This window comes from Triturus cristatus, chromosome 1_2 (assembly GCF_964204655.1).
Source record: "Triturus cristatus chromosome 1_2, aTriCri1.1, whole genome shotgun sequence".
In the NCBI taxonomy this organism is placed as follows: Eukaryota; Metazoa; Chordata; class Amphibia; order Caudata; family Salamandridae; genus Triturus; species Triturus cristatus.
Genome location: NC_140580.1, coordinates 154,384,609 through 154,399,358, shown reverse-complemented (window position 1 = coordinate 154,399,358; position 14,750 = coordinate 154,384,609). Strand labels below are relative to the sequence as shown.

The window sequence follows — 14,750 nt, the reverse complement described above, 5'->3', positions numbered from 1 at the left end:
GCCACCATAATACTTTGCTGAGGATTTCAGTAAGTATAGGGAGGCCTGTTCGGTAGTGGACTCATTAAAAGCGATTTTTGCAGTGATGAGATCTTTAAGGGAGTCCTTCGACTTGGAGGTGTGGAAGGAGTGCTCAAGTTTTTTAATCTTAGCAAGTAGTGTGTTATGTAATATGCGGGAAACTTTACGTTTATTTGACACAAATCTAATGATGAAATCCCGTACGGTGGCCTTAAAGACGTCCCCCACTGTATGAAAGGAGACATCATTCGTTAAATTAATGTGATCTTGAGCGCAAGAGGTAAAAGATTAATTGAAATTAGGGTCAAGGAGTAAGCAATTATTGAAACGCCATTTTTTTGGCAATGTGGATTGATTTAAAATGTCTAATTGAATTGAAACAGGTGCATGATCCGAAATGAGTATAGGGCCTATGTCAGCAGAACGTAAGGATTGGGAAATGTTGCGTGAAATAAAAATATGGTCTATTCGAGATTGTGTTTGATGTGGAGAGGAAAAAAAGGAGTATTCTCTTGTGGATGGGTTGCAGAGGCGCCATGAGTCTAATAAGTTTCTTTGTTGAATAGTTTGTGTGAAAACTTTGTGTGGCGTGTTTGGGATAAAGGGGGATTTAGAATCAGTAAACGGGTCCATCACTTGGTTGCAGTCTCCTGCAAGAATACAGTTTTCTGATGGGTACTTGAGCAATAATGGAGATATACGAGACCAAAACGTGGCATCACCGCTAGTAGGGGCATAAATGTTAAGCAAAGACAGAGGGGTCTTCCCCAGCAGGAGGTTAGTGAGAATCCACCTACACTGTGTCGGATTCTTGAGATACAAGCTTGGCATTCAGTGCTTTGTGACAAAGAGTTATAACCCCACTCCTTTTGCCATCTCCTGGTGAGAAAAAGATTTCACCAACCCAATTTCTTTTGAGTTTTAGTGATTCGCCTTCGGTAAGATGTGATTCTTGCAGTAACGCAATATTAACATCTAATTTGGAGAGGTGAGATAAGACTCTGTCGCTTAATGGTGGAGTTCAAGCCTCTGACGTACCATGTGACAATTTTCAAAAACATTTGTGAGATGAAAGTAATAAAAACATAAGTGAACCAATAAAATCTCGTAAATTGTGAATAGTACATGTGAAAAATTCAACAATAAGAACTATAAAAAACATTGAAGTAAACCTTATATTAGGTACAAAGATATTAAAAACCCTGATCATTATTAAAAATCTGCAGAATAGTAATTTACACTTTAATTTATATGTGTACACTTACCTGATGTATTGCCTTTGAAACGATTTTGCCATAAACTGTTAAAGTGCCTTTTCTTGGCTTATGCTAACTAGTACTCAGCTGGGCCTCGCCGCCATCTGCTTAAAATGGATGTCTCACCCTGCACATTTACAGTTTATTTCTACTGCACACCATCACGCAAAGTCAAACTCATTTCCTATTGACATTGTTCTCGAAGAAAGCTCTCTAGCATGGGCTCAGTAATGTAACTTTCATCAAGATTTCTTCCAGCAGTTCTCTATACTGCATTTATTCACACTACTCCACAGTTGTTTTGTAACTAGTCTATGTTGCTATCTCCGGGTGATATTATTATAGAGGGGCCTGAACTAATATTCATGTAGTGGGTTGGTGCTTACGGAGCAAGGTTATGTGACACCGTATAATGCTCTTATTTTCATTGGTCCGATTTGTTGGAATTGAAATTTATTTGCTCACGCCATTATGAATCTGCACTTTTCATCCATTTCTAGGTGAAGATTTCCTATATAAACCTTCCAATTTGGGGGGTGAGCCAGTGATCTTTACAAAGCTACTAGGGGTGCCGTCCAATTTGTTACAGATTTTTCTGCACATTTGGGATTTGGAATATTTTTGATTTTGACTATTAGTCTGTATTGCCCTATTGCTGAGAGCCTACATGACGATGACTTTATGCGCTTGCACTTTATCGATTTCTGCATTGTACCTCTTTGAACTTTAGTAAGAAATGTTTATAAATGTTCTAATTACAACCTACAACTCCCTCATTGAGTCTGTCCTTACATACTGTATGTACATTTGATATGCTGTTTTGCTCCTTGTTTAGGGATATAGTGCCTTATTAAATTGAGATTTAGCACCATACTCGAGCCACCCACCCACAGATGTGCTATTGAACAGTCTTTTGGTGAATAAGATTTTAGGCGCTCCCCGCACTCCCACATCTACTCAAGCATGTTTGTGAAGTGATTTTTGACCCATGTTCGATCACTACAAAGGGCCTAAAGAGCCAAAGTAAACAGGGGAGGCAGGAAGGCACCAGGTTACAGTGATCTGGACTAGTCCAACCTGGGACACCAGCCAAAGAAACACAGATAGGCTGACAGTGCTCTCAGTCAAAACTCAGAGACAAGATTCTCTTAACACACAAAATAATGTCAAGTGGCACCTAAACAGCTGCTCTCTGCAAGTATGCCTTGGAGTGAACGAGCATGGAGTCTTTAATGCCCCGACTACGTGCAGAGCATTGTTGGTGGCCAATAGGAATGAGGAGGCCTGCTTTATCAGAGGCATCTGGTTTTCAAGGGTTTAGCATTTGAACGTTGTATTAAGGAGAGGTGTGGCACTGAGGCCAGAGCAGCTGACTGGAGCACGCAGCTTGCGTTTCGATCCCCGGCAGCTCGCCTGCTGGGCAATAGCTCACTTAATCTCCCCGACGGCGCCCAGCACCTTCAAACCCTTAATGGGTGATATGATCATGCTTTACAAATAGGAATTATTATGGTTTTAAGCAAGCAACCTAAAATCCATAATTTTCAAGAGCATCCCAAAATATAATTCACAAAACGAGATGACTTTGTGGGTCAAGCTATGAAAGTTACATAGCTCAGCTACGATCCTGCAGAAACAATGAGTTTGAAAAGAGGGCAAAGTAGATGGGCTCAATAAATGCTGTCGATTCAAATCCAGCTACTGGCCCCCAAGATCTTGTTTTGCATCAGTACTGGAAAATAGCCATTAAGTTACAAAAGGCTGCACTTCGGAGAGAGTCAGAAGCAGGCTTACAATTAGTACATTTGAAGAAAAAAGTTCAGATCTGATAACAAGCGAAAGGGGGGGGGGGGCGGGCGAGGTTGTATCTCTGTTCCGCAGTTTGATTTTGCACAAGGGTTTAAAATATATTAAAGAGCTGCAGCGAAATCAGCACTATGGTTGCATTTCGAGAATTCTAAATTTATCGAAATGACTGATATTCTCAGACAGGTTAGTCTGTTAGCAATTATAAAATCTCAAACTGTCCCCCCCCCCCCAAAAAAGAGGGCTAAACAAAATGAGACCATATGCATAAAAAATCTGGAAAACCTGTTTGTTCATGTAGTGACTGAAGGGGAACGGAGTACACCTACCTTCAGGAAATAAGAGCGCACATCGGAGCATACACGTCAACATTGAGTTCATATAATGCATTAAAGTGGAGCCCGTGTCTTACCAAGACCCCCAATTATTACCACATTAGAGAAGAAGCTAAACTAATATATCAGACAACGAACATCAGACAAGATCTATTGTGTGACAAGAAGAATATAAACTGATTTGACCAAAGATAAACAGTTTTGCGAAATCGCCTTTTAAAACCCTGGTGTCATGGTTCAACAGGCACAATCTGTAATCTCAACTCCCAAGGACCCCCTGCCAGAATAGCTGACACAGAACACTTTCCAGCTCAAAGTCTGCAAAAAAACAAAAAAAAACATTGTGGCTGGGCTGGCAAGCAACAAAATATATCCATGTACAAATCCCTGAATGTCTGGTTATACATGAGCTTAATTACAGTCCACGTGCCACACGGTGGATGCGTTATGCAATGGGAGGCAAGGATTCGCATGTTGTCAGTACTGATGAGAAAACAATCATCTTTCAGAGCAAGCAGGTGGAATAAGAGAAGGCGGCGACCAACGAGCATGCGTTCCGGCGCTGGTAGGCTTTAAGGTAAGAAGAACTCGTTAAAGGGCACACAGATGTGCAGTGTTCGCTTACCCATTCTTCGGTGGAATGCTTGCTTCCGCCGCCAAGGTACCCTCCCAAGTGAGGCAAATAGGAGGCATCGACCGTGCCCAGCGACAGCGCGGCTTCGTCCATGTCACTTAACATGCAAACGCATGAGCTGCAAAACAAAAGACATTTACATTTTTTTTTAAAACAACGTGATAAATACTGCACACAAATTACACGTGTATTTCGGCAGCCGGCTCCAACAACCACAAAAGGTTTGAATGTGTCAACAAGACGCCAAGAATGTCTCCCATGAGAAACCCGGACACCTAGAGAAACAGCCCCACAACACCCCCCAAAGCATACGTACACAGCAGAGCTGCAAGAAAAGCATGGAAAGTGTCCTGAAACGTTGTGCTAGGTGCCGAGTGGCAAGGCAGATAAAAATACACTTCTATGAACTCAGCAAAAAGTGAGTCACGGCACACGCTGCACCGTCGCCAATCACCTTATGCATCCCACAGCCAATGAGGAGGGAGAGCAAATACTGTGTAAACATTAGCACAGAGAAGGACGAGTATCATTCCACACGGAGTCTGCTGTTCGGGTCAGGGTGCTCAGCTCTCTACAGTGCATCCACCTGTCACTCGGTACTGACGCCGCTTTACAATCTGACAATATTTAACAAACAGGATCCTTTTGATAACCTCCGGATATCGTGGTCTTCTAAAGACTGGAAGGATGACCACGACAAAGAAGGATCAGAGCAGCATCTCCGTCCTTCTTCGAAGGGCAAGCTGGCTCCAGATACATTGTTCATGACAACTTAAAATCAAGACAACACCCCCAAACAAGCATTGGAAATGCAATTGGTCTCGCATTTGTTATAGCTATTGGCATTGTAAATGACAATGTATTTTATCTATGTGTTATTTATTTATTTTACAGATTTGTAGAGCGCATGGCTGCCCGTAAGCGTCCCAGCGCTAATGATAAAGAAACCATGCGCGGGGAAGCCTTACGGGAACAGCCAGGTCTTGAGTGCCCTACGAAATGAAAGGAGGTTGGGCTGGACTCGAATGTCCAAGGGCAATGAGTTCCATAGCTTGGCCGAGTTGTATGCAAAGAGTGTATGTGGTGTGTAGTGGTATTATGCGAGTTGGATTCGACTAGTTGCGTAATCGGGTGGCGTGGAGTGTATTTGTGTAGTAGAAATATGTGGCATGGTGTGCTGTGGAATTATGTGGATAGTAACTGTGGTATTGAGTGTACTGGAATTGTGTGGAGTGGGATTGTGTGTTATGGAGTGTAATTGTGTGGAATAGTATTTTGTGTTGTGAAGTGGCATGCAGTGGAGTTTAATTATGTGGTGTGCCGTTGAATTTTGTGGCTTAATGTTGAAATGTGTGGTGTGGATTGGATGCATGCGGTGTGTTCTGTAATGGTCTTGTTGAGTTTTATTATGTGGTTTGTGGAGGAAATACGTGGTGTGGATTGGAAATGTGTGGAGTTGAATTGTGTGGCACGGAACTGTGTGGCTAGCTTCACATTTTTGGTGACGAAAAAGAATGAATGGGTAGGAGGAGCTAAGCTTCAGATCTGTGTGCTTGGGTGTAAAAAAAAAAAAAAAAAAAAAAAAAGCTATTGGCGTAAATGTAAATGGATTTTACCTATGTCTTATGGAGTGGATGTATGTGGTGTGTAGTGGAATTATGTGGGTTGGATCAGAATGGTTAGTTGTGGCATTGTGTGGAATGACATTGTGTTGTGGAATTATGTGGCACTGTGTGCAGTTGTATTATGTGGATAGTAATTATGTGTTTGAGTGTATTGGAATTAAGTGGAGTGGGACTGTGTGTAATGAAGTGGAATTATGTGGATTTGTATTTTGTGGTGGAGTTTAATTATGTGGTGTGCTGTAGAAATATATATACATTAGTGTGCATTGGATTTCTGTTGTGGAGTGGAATAATGTGGTTTCAATAGTTTGAATTATGTGGTGTGGCGTGGAATTGTGTGATTATCACTAGTAGAGAGGGGCATTGGCTCCGCCTACATGGGACGAAAGTGTGTTTTGATTGGGCAGAAATTGTGTGCTTCCACAAAAAAGTCCTGTTGTGATTGTTTTGTTTATTTTTGTCTTGCAAGGTTGATAATTAGGTCTGATCTTTGCTATGTGTTCTGTGTCCAAATATGAAACTTAAAAACAATTACAAATGTTGTTAATCATTTTTCCTATGGTTACTACAAACTGGCAATTGTTTTGGTACTTAGGTCTAGGGTACACCGTTGATTTAAAAGTGATGGGTGTGTAATAATTAATGCCTTATGTGCTCTGTGTTACATTAGTCTTCATGTATGACGGAAAGAACGGTCATTGTTCTTCTACGGACATGGTCACTGCCAAAGTACAGTCCCACTTCTGTGTGTATTGTCCAGCCCAACTTTTTTTTTTGGGGGGGGGGGGGGGGGGGGGTCTGAAAATAGTGCTGCTCAGCTTTCACAGAGGTCACAATAAACCCACTAGATTTCTCGGTCACAATAAATCCTCTATACTTTGCTCTCTCCACAATAAATGTGGATGTCTCCCATTCATAGATGGCTATTATCAACTAACAGCAGAAAGTCTTTCTTTGATTGAAGATATTGGCCATGACTCATCTTCTCGTGCAGCGCAATAGCCAATTAGGAGGAAGGTGGGCGAGAAGGATAAAAAAATACTTTTTTTTATTTATTATAATTAAGGCTCCCTGTTTTTTGTATTTACTGATTTTTGTGGATAAATACAGACAAGAAACCATTTATTTTCTTGTCTGTATTAATTTTTAAATGAGGATAAAAATGGAGATTGGGTGCTTTTTGAGCGATTCTAAATACACTTTGCCATGACTGCCAGGCCAATAACTGTGTGGATTGATAGGTAAGGGGGGTTATAAAAGAAAGGAATGTTTAGCAAAAAGAATTAAACAGCAGTAGATATGCACAAATTTGATACTGAAATGTGCATACTTTCATATTAGTACATAGATTTATCTTCTGCGGGTGTTCAGATCACTGAAACCTGGCAGGAATTAAAGCATGACTACATATTTATTGATTAAATAAATGTCGAAATATACCAGTTTCAGCTATATTTGTTTCACAAAACCCATAATAAATATGGATAAACACAGATAAAGGTTTTTTTTTAATTTTTCAAAAACCTTTATTGAGAAGAAACAGATCAGACACAATACACTGTGCAATACTCCAGCTCAAAACAACAGAGTACATGTCAAGTTTAAGTATTTGGCTGCTAGTCGTCCACATCATACCGCAAGCAGAAAAAACATGAGGGTCAGAATCACAGCCCCACCACTCAGAGGCCCCTTAACTCTAAGGGGAATACATCAACGCTAAAAGCCTCAGTGGGGAGCATCAGTAAGGCGGGGGCGCCCGTGTAGGGGGAGGGGGTGGCTGCTGACCAGCACCGACGGCCGCCGCGGGCACAGAGCCGGCAGGGAGCGTGGGACAGGCAGCGCCCCAGGAATGGGAACGGGATTGAAGATCGGTAACCAGGGGGCCCCAGATATCCACGGGTCGGGACCTAATGGGCAATAAGTCCCAGAACTCCGATAGGAGAGTCTGGCACCGAGAGGCGTCCTCCAGCCAGCTCTCAACCTTTGGAGCCGGCAGGCAACCCCAACATATGGCCACTCTACGCCTGGCCAGGACCAGCAGCATCGAAATCAGGCGGCAGGAAGCATCGGGGCAGAATTTTACAAAACCAAGGAGGCACAGGGGAGGGTTGGGATGCACCGTGACGCCGGTGATGTCAGAAATGGTGGAGCACACCATCCGCCAGAATTCTGAGACCTTAGGACATAACCACGCTAAATGTGCAAAGTCCGCAGAAGGGTCAGCGCAACGCACACAAGAGTCCGCCGGGATGAGCCCGAGCTTGTGGAGCTGAACAGGGGTGCGGTACAACCTGTGCAAGTACTTAAAATGTATCAGACGGAGCCGGTAGTTCGGTGACAGCTTTTTTGTCTGGTTACAACGGTACTGCCAGTCGGCCTGCGAAATGTCAGTACCAAGATCCACACCCCACGCCACCCGCGCCAGATCCGAAGAGATGGGGGTGGCCATTAAAGTAAGCGCGTATAATTTGGTAACCAATTTGCATGGCGTCGGGGACTTATACACGAGATCCAGAGCCGGCATGGTAGGTGGGGGTTGGGGGAATGTGGGGTGGAGTTTCCGGCATATAGCACGCAGCTGATAAAATAAGAGTGTGTCCAGCGGACCGAGGAGTCAGGGAGAGAATAGAAAGTGTTGTCTGGGTTTCTGGGTAAAGATCCGCCACCGTCCTCAAACCCAAACAGGACGCATGCAAGAAGGCTGAAGTGGGGGAAAATCCAGATGGTTCACTATTGGCACGGCATTGGCAGACAGCCGGGAAAGGCCGGAAAGCCGGCGTAAGCCAGACCAAACCCAGCGCAGCATCTCAACCGTGTCGACCTCCGCCCGAGGGTGCACCGCGGGAACAAACAAAGCAGTGGACAGAGGCCAAGGGGAAGCTAAATCCGTCTCAACAGCGACATGAGGCTGATAAGGAGTAGGATGTATCCAAAAATGCAGAAAACTGGCTTGGGCGCACAAGGCATAGATCCGGAAATCAGGTGCGCCCATACCACCGGCAGACATGGGGAGAGTAAGGATGTCATATGCAACTCGTGGCTGCTTGCCCGCCCAGACTAGCGTAATAAGGGAGCGTAATTTACGAAAGAAATGGGTGGTAAGAGGAATAGGAATGTTTAAAAACAAATAAAGAAATTTAGGCAGGACCACCATCATGGCGATCAGGCCCGCCAAAGAGAGTGGAAGGTGGCTCCACAATGGGATCCTAGATTCCAGCCAGGCGACTGCATGCCCGAAGTTAGATCTCCACAATTCATCCAGGTCTCTACTCAGCCAGATGCCCAAATAACACGTGGGGCCGGAAGCCCACACAAAAGGAAAGTCCGATGTGATGGCATGGTGGCATAAGACAGACTTGCTTCAGTTCACTTGAATGCCGGAAAGCCCGCCAAAACGTATGATTTCCCTGACCAGGGGGCTTAGGTTCTCCTGAGGGTGATGGACGTATAGGGTTACATCGTCCACGTACATGGAGACGAGGAGGGAGCAGGACGAAAAACCTATTCCTCTATGAGTATGGTGCTGCCGGAGCCTAGCGGCCAGGGGCTCCATTGCAATGGCAAATAGCATGGGCATCCCTGCCGTGTGCCACGAGCAATGCAGACGGGGCTGGAAACCGGGCCATTGATACGGAGACGCGCCAAAGGGTTAGTGTAAAGGAGTTTAACCTTACGCAAAAAGAGTTCGCTGAAGCCTAAGCGTTGCAAGAGATAGAACAAGAAGGGCCACGCCAGCGTATCGAACGCCTTTGTAGCGTAGAGGGCAACCACAGCCGGGAGGTTAGGATTAATCTGATGTAACACTGAGAATATTGTTCGGAGGTTATGCGAGGTTGCCCTACCGGGGATAAAACCTGATTGGTCAGGGAGAGCTATGAGGGGCATGAGTAATAGCAGGTGAGAGGCGATCAATTTCGCATACATTTTGTTATCAATATGGATTAGGGAAAGGGGGCGGTATGAGTCGCGGCGGTCGTCAGGTTTATCGGGTTTAAGCAGCAAGGTTATGATCGCCTCACGTAGCGACAGCGGGAAGAGACCAGTGTCAAGGGATTCATTATACATTGCCGATAGATGTGGTTCAAGAAGATCGGCATACATTTTGTAAAATGAGGCTGGTAAGCCATCCGGGCCGGGTGCCTTGTCCCCGGGTAAGCTATTGATGGCCGCAAGTAGTTCCTCCCTGGAGAAAGGTTCATCCAGAAATTTCCGATTATTGTTCAAAGTCCCCCGTGACAAAGGAGTTCCGGGCGAATATAGCTGAGAATAAAAGTCAAGAAAACAGGACTGGATTTCCTCCGGCGAAGTGGTCCTTGATGGGCCTCCATATAAGAGGCGGCACATGGTGGGCGAAGAAGATTGGCAAGAGTGCGCCCCGGGCGGGCCCCTTCACCGAAACGACGAGCCCGACCCTCTCTGCCCAAAAAGAAAAATTCATGGCCCGCCTCATCCGAGAATTTAGTGTGTTTTTGACGTATTAACGCCAGCGTCTCAGGACAGGGGTGAGCCACCTGGACGGCATCAAGATCTTTTATTTCCGTCTCAAGCTTAGCCAAGGAGGTGCGGATGGAGCGGAGGACCCCAGCCTGTTTAGAAATACATTCGCCCCGAATGACGGCCTTAAACCCTTCCCATAAGGTCAAGGCGGAGTCTACAGATCCAGTGTTTATCTCGAAGTAGTTGGATATAGCAGTACGGATGTCCGCGCAAAAGGCCGTGTCCTGGAGGACGCCTGAGGGAAGTCGCCAGGTAAAAGCAGCCTCAGGGAATGAGGAGGGCGGAAGCGGATCTGCACCGGCGCATGGTCGGAAAAGGTGCGAGCCATATGCCCCGCTTCAATGAGCCAGGACAGGACGTCTGGCGAGATCAGCCAGAAGTCAATGCGCGACCAACAGCCACTTGCACCGGTAACGCAGGTGCCCTAACGGGCATCGGGACGGAAGTAGCGCCAAGCATCATAAAGAGAATTGTCCACTAAGATAGACATAAGAGCCGCGGAGGCACGAGGATGGGTCAAGTGGGAGCCCGAACGGTCCAAGGTTGCCGACAAAGCGACATAAAAATCACATCGCCAGACGACCGCAGCAGGGCCGCAAGCAGAAATGAGGTGCCAAATGTGGTGGAAAATTCCGAATCGTCCAAGTTAGGGCCGTAGACCGCAGCAATCTTAACGGTCTGGGCCAACAGTAGACCATGAAGAATCACGTACCTGCCCTCAGGATCAGTGAGCACCTGAGTGGTCTGCCAAGGGAGACCCCTGCGCAACAAGATTGAGACCCGTCTGGCATATGACGAGTAGGTGGAGGAGTGGGATTCCCCCCAATATCGCGTTTGAAGTCTGGAAATAGAGCCGGGCAGCAAGTGTGTCTCCTGTAGGAGACATATATCTACCTTGTGTCGCTGTAAGTGAGCATGGATCAGTCGGGCCTTACGGTGGTCGTTCAGACAACACACATTCCAGGTTGAGCAGACGATATCAACCATAAGAGGTGAGTACAGGGCGTAGCGCTGCGCAACACCCACAAATGACGCCACATGCAAATGCCAGGGGCAGGAGAGGGGCGTGATTCAATGGGCAACGAGACGCAGCATAGAATGCAGGCCCCACAAGCAGATGGGGCAGCCCACCGGGAGCCAATAAACAGGGATGGTGCGCCACGGACCCGACCACAAGAGGTGCAGCAAGGAAGGGGAGGGGGGGGGGGGCAGTGGAGCAGCATGGGCACAGCCCGGGAATAACCAGTGACCTGAAACAGAACTGTAACACAATGCAGTATCGCGGTCAAAACCTGTAATGACAGTACCATGAAAGAGTATAGTAGCAAACGGAAGCCACCCACCCAGTAGAGGAACGGGAAACACCCATAAAAGGCAGCGTGGAGGCAGAGAGTGAGGAGTCAATAGACCAGCAAAATATGCAGCCAGAAGCACAATACAATGTCTAGGAATAAACATGAGCAGGCAGTGCAGAAAGACCAAACAGTACCATAAGAAAACAACAGTCCAAGAAGGAAAACAAAAAGAAACCCCAGCGAACCCACCAAAACAACTCAATCCACCCACCCTGGGCCACAACAAGAAAGATAGTGAGCCATCGTTTATCCCAAACAAGTCCCACATACTAAAAAACTAAAAGCAGACATCAAAAAGACCACCAAACCCCCTCCCACTCCAACCCCCCAATCAGGCTGAGACACCAACCCATCCCACCCCAGGAACCCACAACTGGGAAGGGGAAAAACAGCAATACAGTTGGGAATCATCCCGTGAGGGCATGGCGGGGCCAGGCGTACCCCCTGCAGTGAGGCAGGGTGCCCAAGCTTAGGTGGAGTTAGGCATCGCATAAAAAGGAGGGAAGACAACAGCAATCAACAAAGTCACTTCAGTCATTATCGCTGAGGCGGTCCGTAGCCTCGGAAGGGGATTTACACGTTGGTTTCCGGGCCGATTTATCGATCTTCTTGGCAAACACCAGCGCCTCCCGAGGGTCAGGGAAGATGAGTCTTGGCGCCCTGGCGGACCTTGAGCTTCGCCGGATAGGCCAAGGAGTATGAGAAGTCGTGCTTCTGTAGAATGCGCTTGACAGGTAGGAATTCCCGCCGGGCCGCCTGAACAGTTGTGGTGTAGTCCGGGAAAAAGGAGAGGGTATTGTCCTGGTGGATGATGGTGCCCCTGTCCCGAGCAGCTCTGAGTATGGCGTGACGGGCTTTCACTGAGTCCAGCTGGGAGGCTATGCCAGTAACAGTCGACTTCACGTCCAGCATGATCGCCTTCAGGTCGTCGTCACGGAACGGTGGCGCCGCGGAGGCGTCTGCGGCCTCCCCCCCACAGCAGTGGAACCCTCCTGTCGGGACGATGGTCAAAGGCGATCTTGGGCTGCCGCGGGTCGGACTTACCAATGGCGAGGAAGACGTAAAGCAGGCTAGCACTCCAATGCCGATGACCAGTACTCCCAGGCAAGCAGGGCTAGACCAGCGCCACCCACGCAGGGGACCACCAGTACAGCAGCGCGGAGAGGCACGGTCAGAGCACCACCAGGATACGGGAGGGAAAAAACGGAGGCCACACTATGGTGAGTGTGTTATGCAAGCAATGTATTCCACCAAGAGGCAGAACCAGCGGAGTCAGCTAGTGAGTGGGCACCAGCCAGGCGACGTACAGTAATCAACAGCGCCCAAGACGAGTATGGAGCGAGGTGCGTGGGCACCACAAGCACCCGGAACCCCAGACGAGGGCAGAACGCAAGAGGGGGCCGATCTCGACCGCAGCCCAACCAACAACTGCGGCCAACCACTCACGGGCGGCCCCTCAGGTCCCTCCAGGGAGAATGAGTGTTCCGGGTACGAGCGTCGCCCGCCGCCCGCAGGGGAGATCCCACCAAGCAGGAAGATAGGGCGCAGGCGGGGTCTACAACTCCAGTCAGCGTCCCGGGGGCCCCCCTGAATTGGCAGCGCCAGCAACAGGACAGGAGGGGCACCCGGCACGGGAAGGGCCCAGCAGAGGGAGCAACGACCAGCAACAGGCGGCAGGAGGCGGGCGCAGTCCCAAGTCACAGCCAAAGCCCAGGGACCACGTCGGTGGGGCCTCCAAGTGTAGGATTCCACTTGTTAGCCGAGGGAGCCAGGCGATGGTGCGTGTGGAATGATGGGACCAGGCCCAGCACTACCAGGTGGCCGGAAGGCTGCTACAGGGAGGGCCGCACCAACATAGTCATAAAGGCAGCCGTGCAGAGTGTCCCCGCCCGGGCGGGCGGTCAGTGCACACAGGGGAGGACACAGAGCACAACAGGGGGCCGGGCCGGCAGGGAGACACGGTGGGGCCGCCGCCCCGTCACCGGGTCTGGGGCCAGCAGCCGCTAGCAAGAACGGCCCACGAAGGGTGTATTGAAGCCTCGGCAGCAAGGCTGCGACCACCCAGACCCGGTGGTACGGCCCGCGGACCCCCAACCACGCCAGCAAGGACCCCCCCCGAGGAGGCGCCACTCACCAGGAGGCCGTACGTTGTATACCGGATCCTGGCCCACAGCAGGCGGCGCCCGGAGCCAGCGCAGACCCCAGGAAGAGTTGCTGCGGCCCACACGGGAGCCGTATCACAGGCCCGGCGAGGCCTCACGCGCTGTCCCCCAGTCAGCCAGCCGTAGAAAAGCTCCGGACGATGCCTCTTGCTGCGGGGATGCCGGATCGCGCGCTGGAGTGACAGGTAAGGCGCGATGTCTGCAGGATAGTTGCGGATTTCAAAGCTTGGCCGGCAGAGCCCACTTAATGTGCGGCCATTTTGCAGCCGGCCAAGCCATGCCCCCCAAACACAGATAAAGTTGACAAAAAAATAAATGGGGATAAATACAGACGGAAATGTAAAAAATTAAATACCATAAAACCGGGAGCCCTAATTATAACTGAAAGTTTTAAAATTGGCGCCTCACTCAAGATAGCGGCCTGAGCCTGTCATTTTGTGACGTAGGCTACTTTGGATGCCATGGTTTGATTTTATGACAGCTCTTGGAGATAGTATGCAAGAACCGGGAGCACTGAAAGGCAGAAAAATTCCTTAAGCCCTTCTCCACTGAAGTGCAGTGGTCCACATAAGGGCAAAGCCATGATGCTGCTGGTCGTCAGGAGGCTGGTGAGAGGGGCGATCAAGCACACCAGGGTGCGCAGGGAGGACATCACCAGTTGGTCTCCTGTGGGGGCAGTCTTCAATGTCAGGCAGCAGTGGCTATTTGAACTATCAGGCAGGAGCACGGTGAGCACATCGCCGTGTAGCCTGGTTGAAAAGAAGGTTCTGTATGCATGCCTAATGATTGGCTGTCCTGGCCAAGATGTCAGTGAAATTTGGACAGCAAATTGTGGGCTGCGCATACTAATGCTGAGGGTAGCAAGCAGGCGGGTCTAGTGAAGACTAAAGAGGAAGAGGCTGAGGAGGGGGGGGGGGAGGAGGGAAGATAGTGAAAGGGTGAGAGAAGAGGCAGGGCTAACAACAACTGGCGAGAGGATGCAGCATAATATATAGAGCTGTCGCCTTCGGGACCAGGGAGCCGGGTTCAAGTCTCGGCGTCAGCTCTCCCCGTGCCTAC

At 48.6% G+C, this 14,750-nt stretch overlaps 1 protein-coding gene across 3 annotated transcripts in view; it reads right to left on the bottom strand.

Annotated features, from left to right (window-relative positions):
* GPAM (glycerol-3-phosphate acyltransferase, mitochondrial) overlaps window positions 1-14,750 on the bottom strand; it is a 225,049-nt gene that overhangs the window by 198,204 nt on the left and 12,095 nt on the right. For 2 of the 3 annotated variants that reach the window (XM_085603412.1, XM_085603411.1), the window contains exon 2: window positions 4,044-4,170. In XM_085603412.1, the coding sequence (XP_085459538.1) occupies window positions 4,044-4,157 (114 nt within the window). In that variant the 5' untranslated portion in view covers window positions 4,158-4,170. Of the gene's footprint in view, window positions 1-4,043; window positions 4,171-4,368; window positions 4,451-14,750 lie in introns of those variants that run through there. The other variant, XM_085603415.1, reaches the window with a different exon arrangement.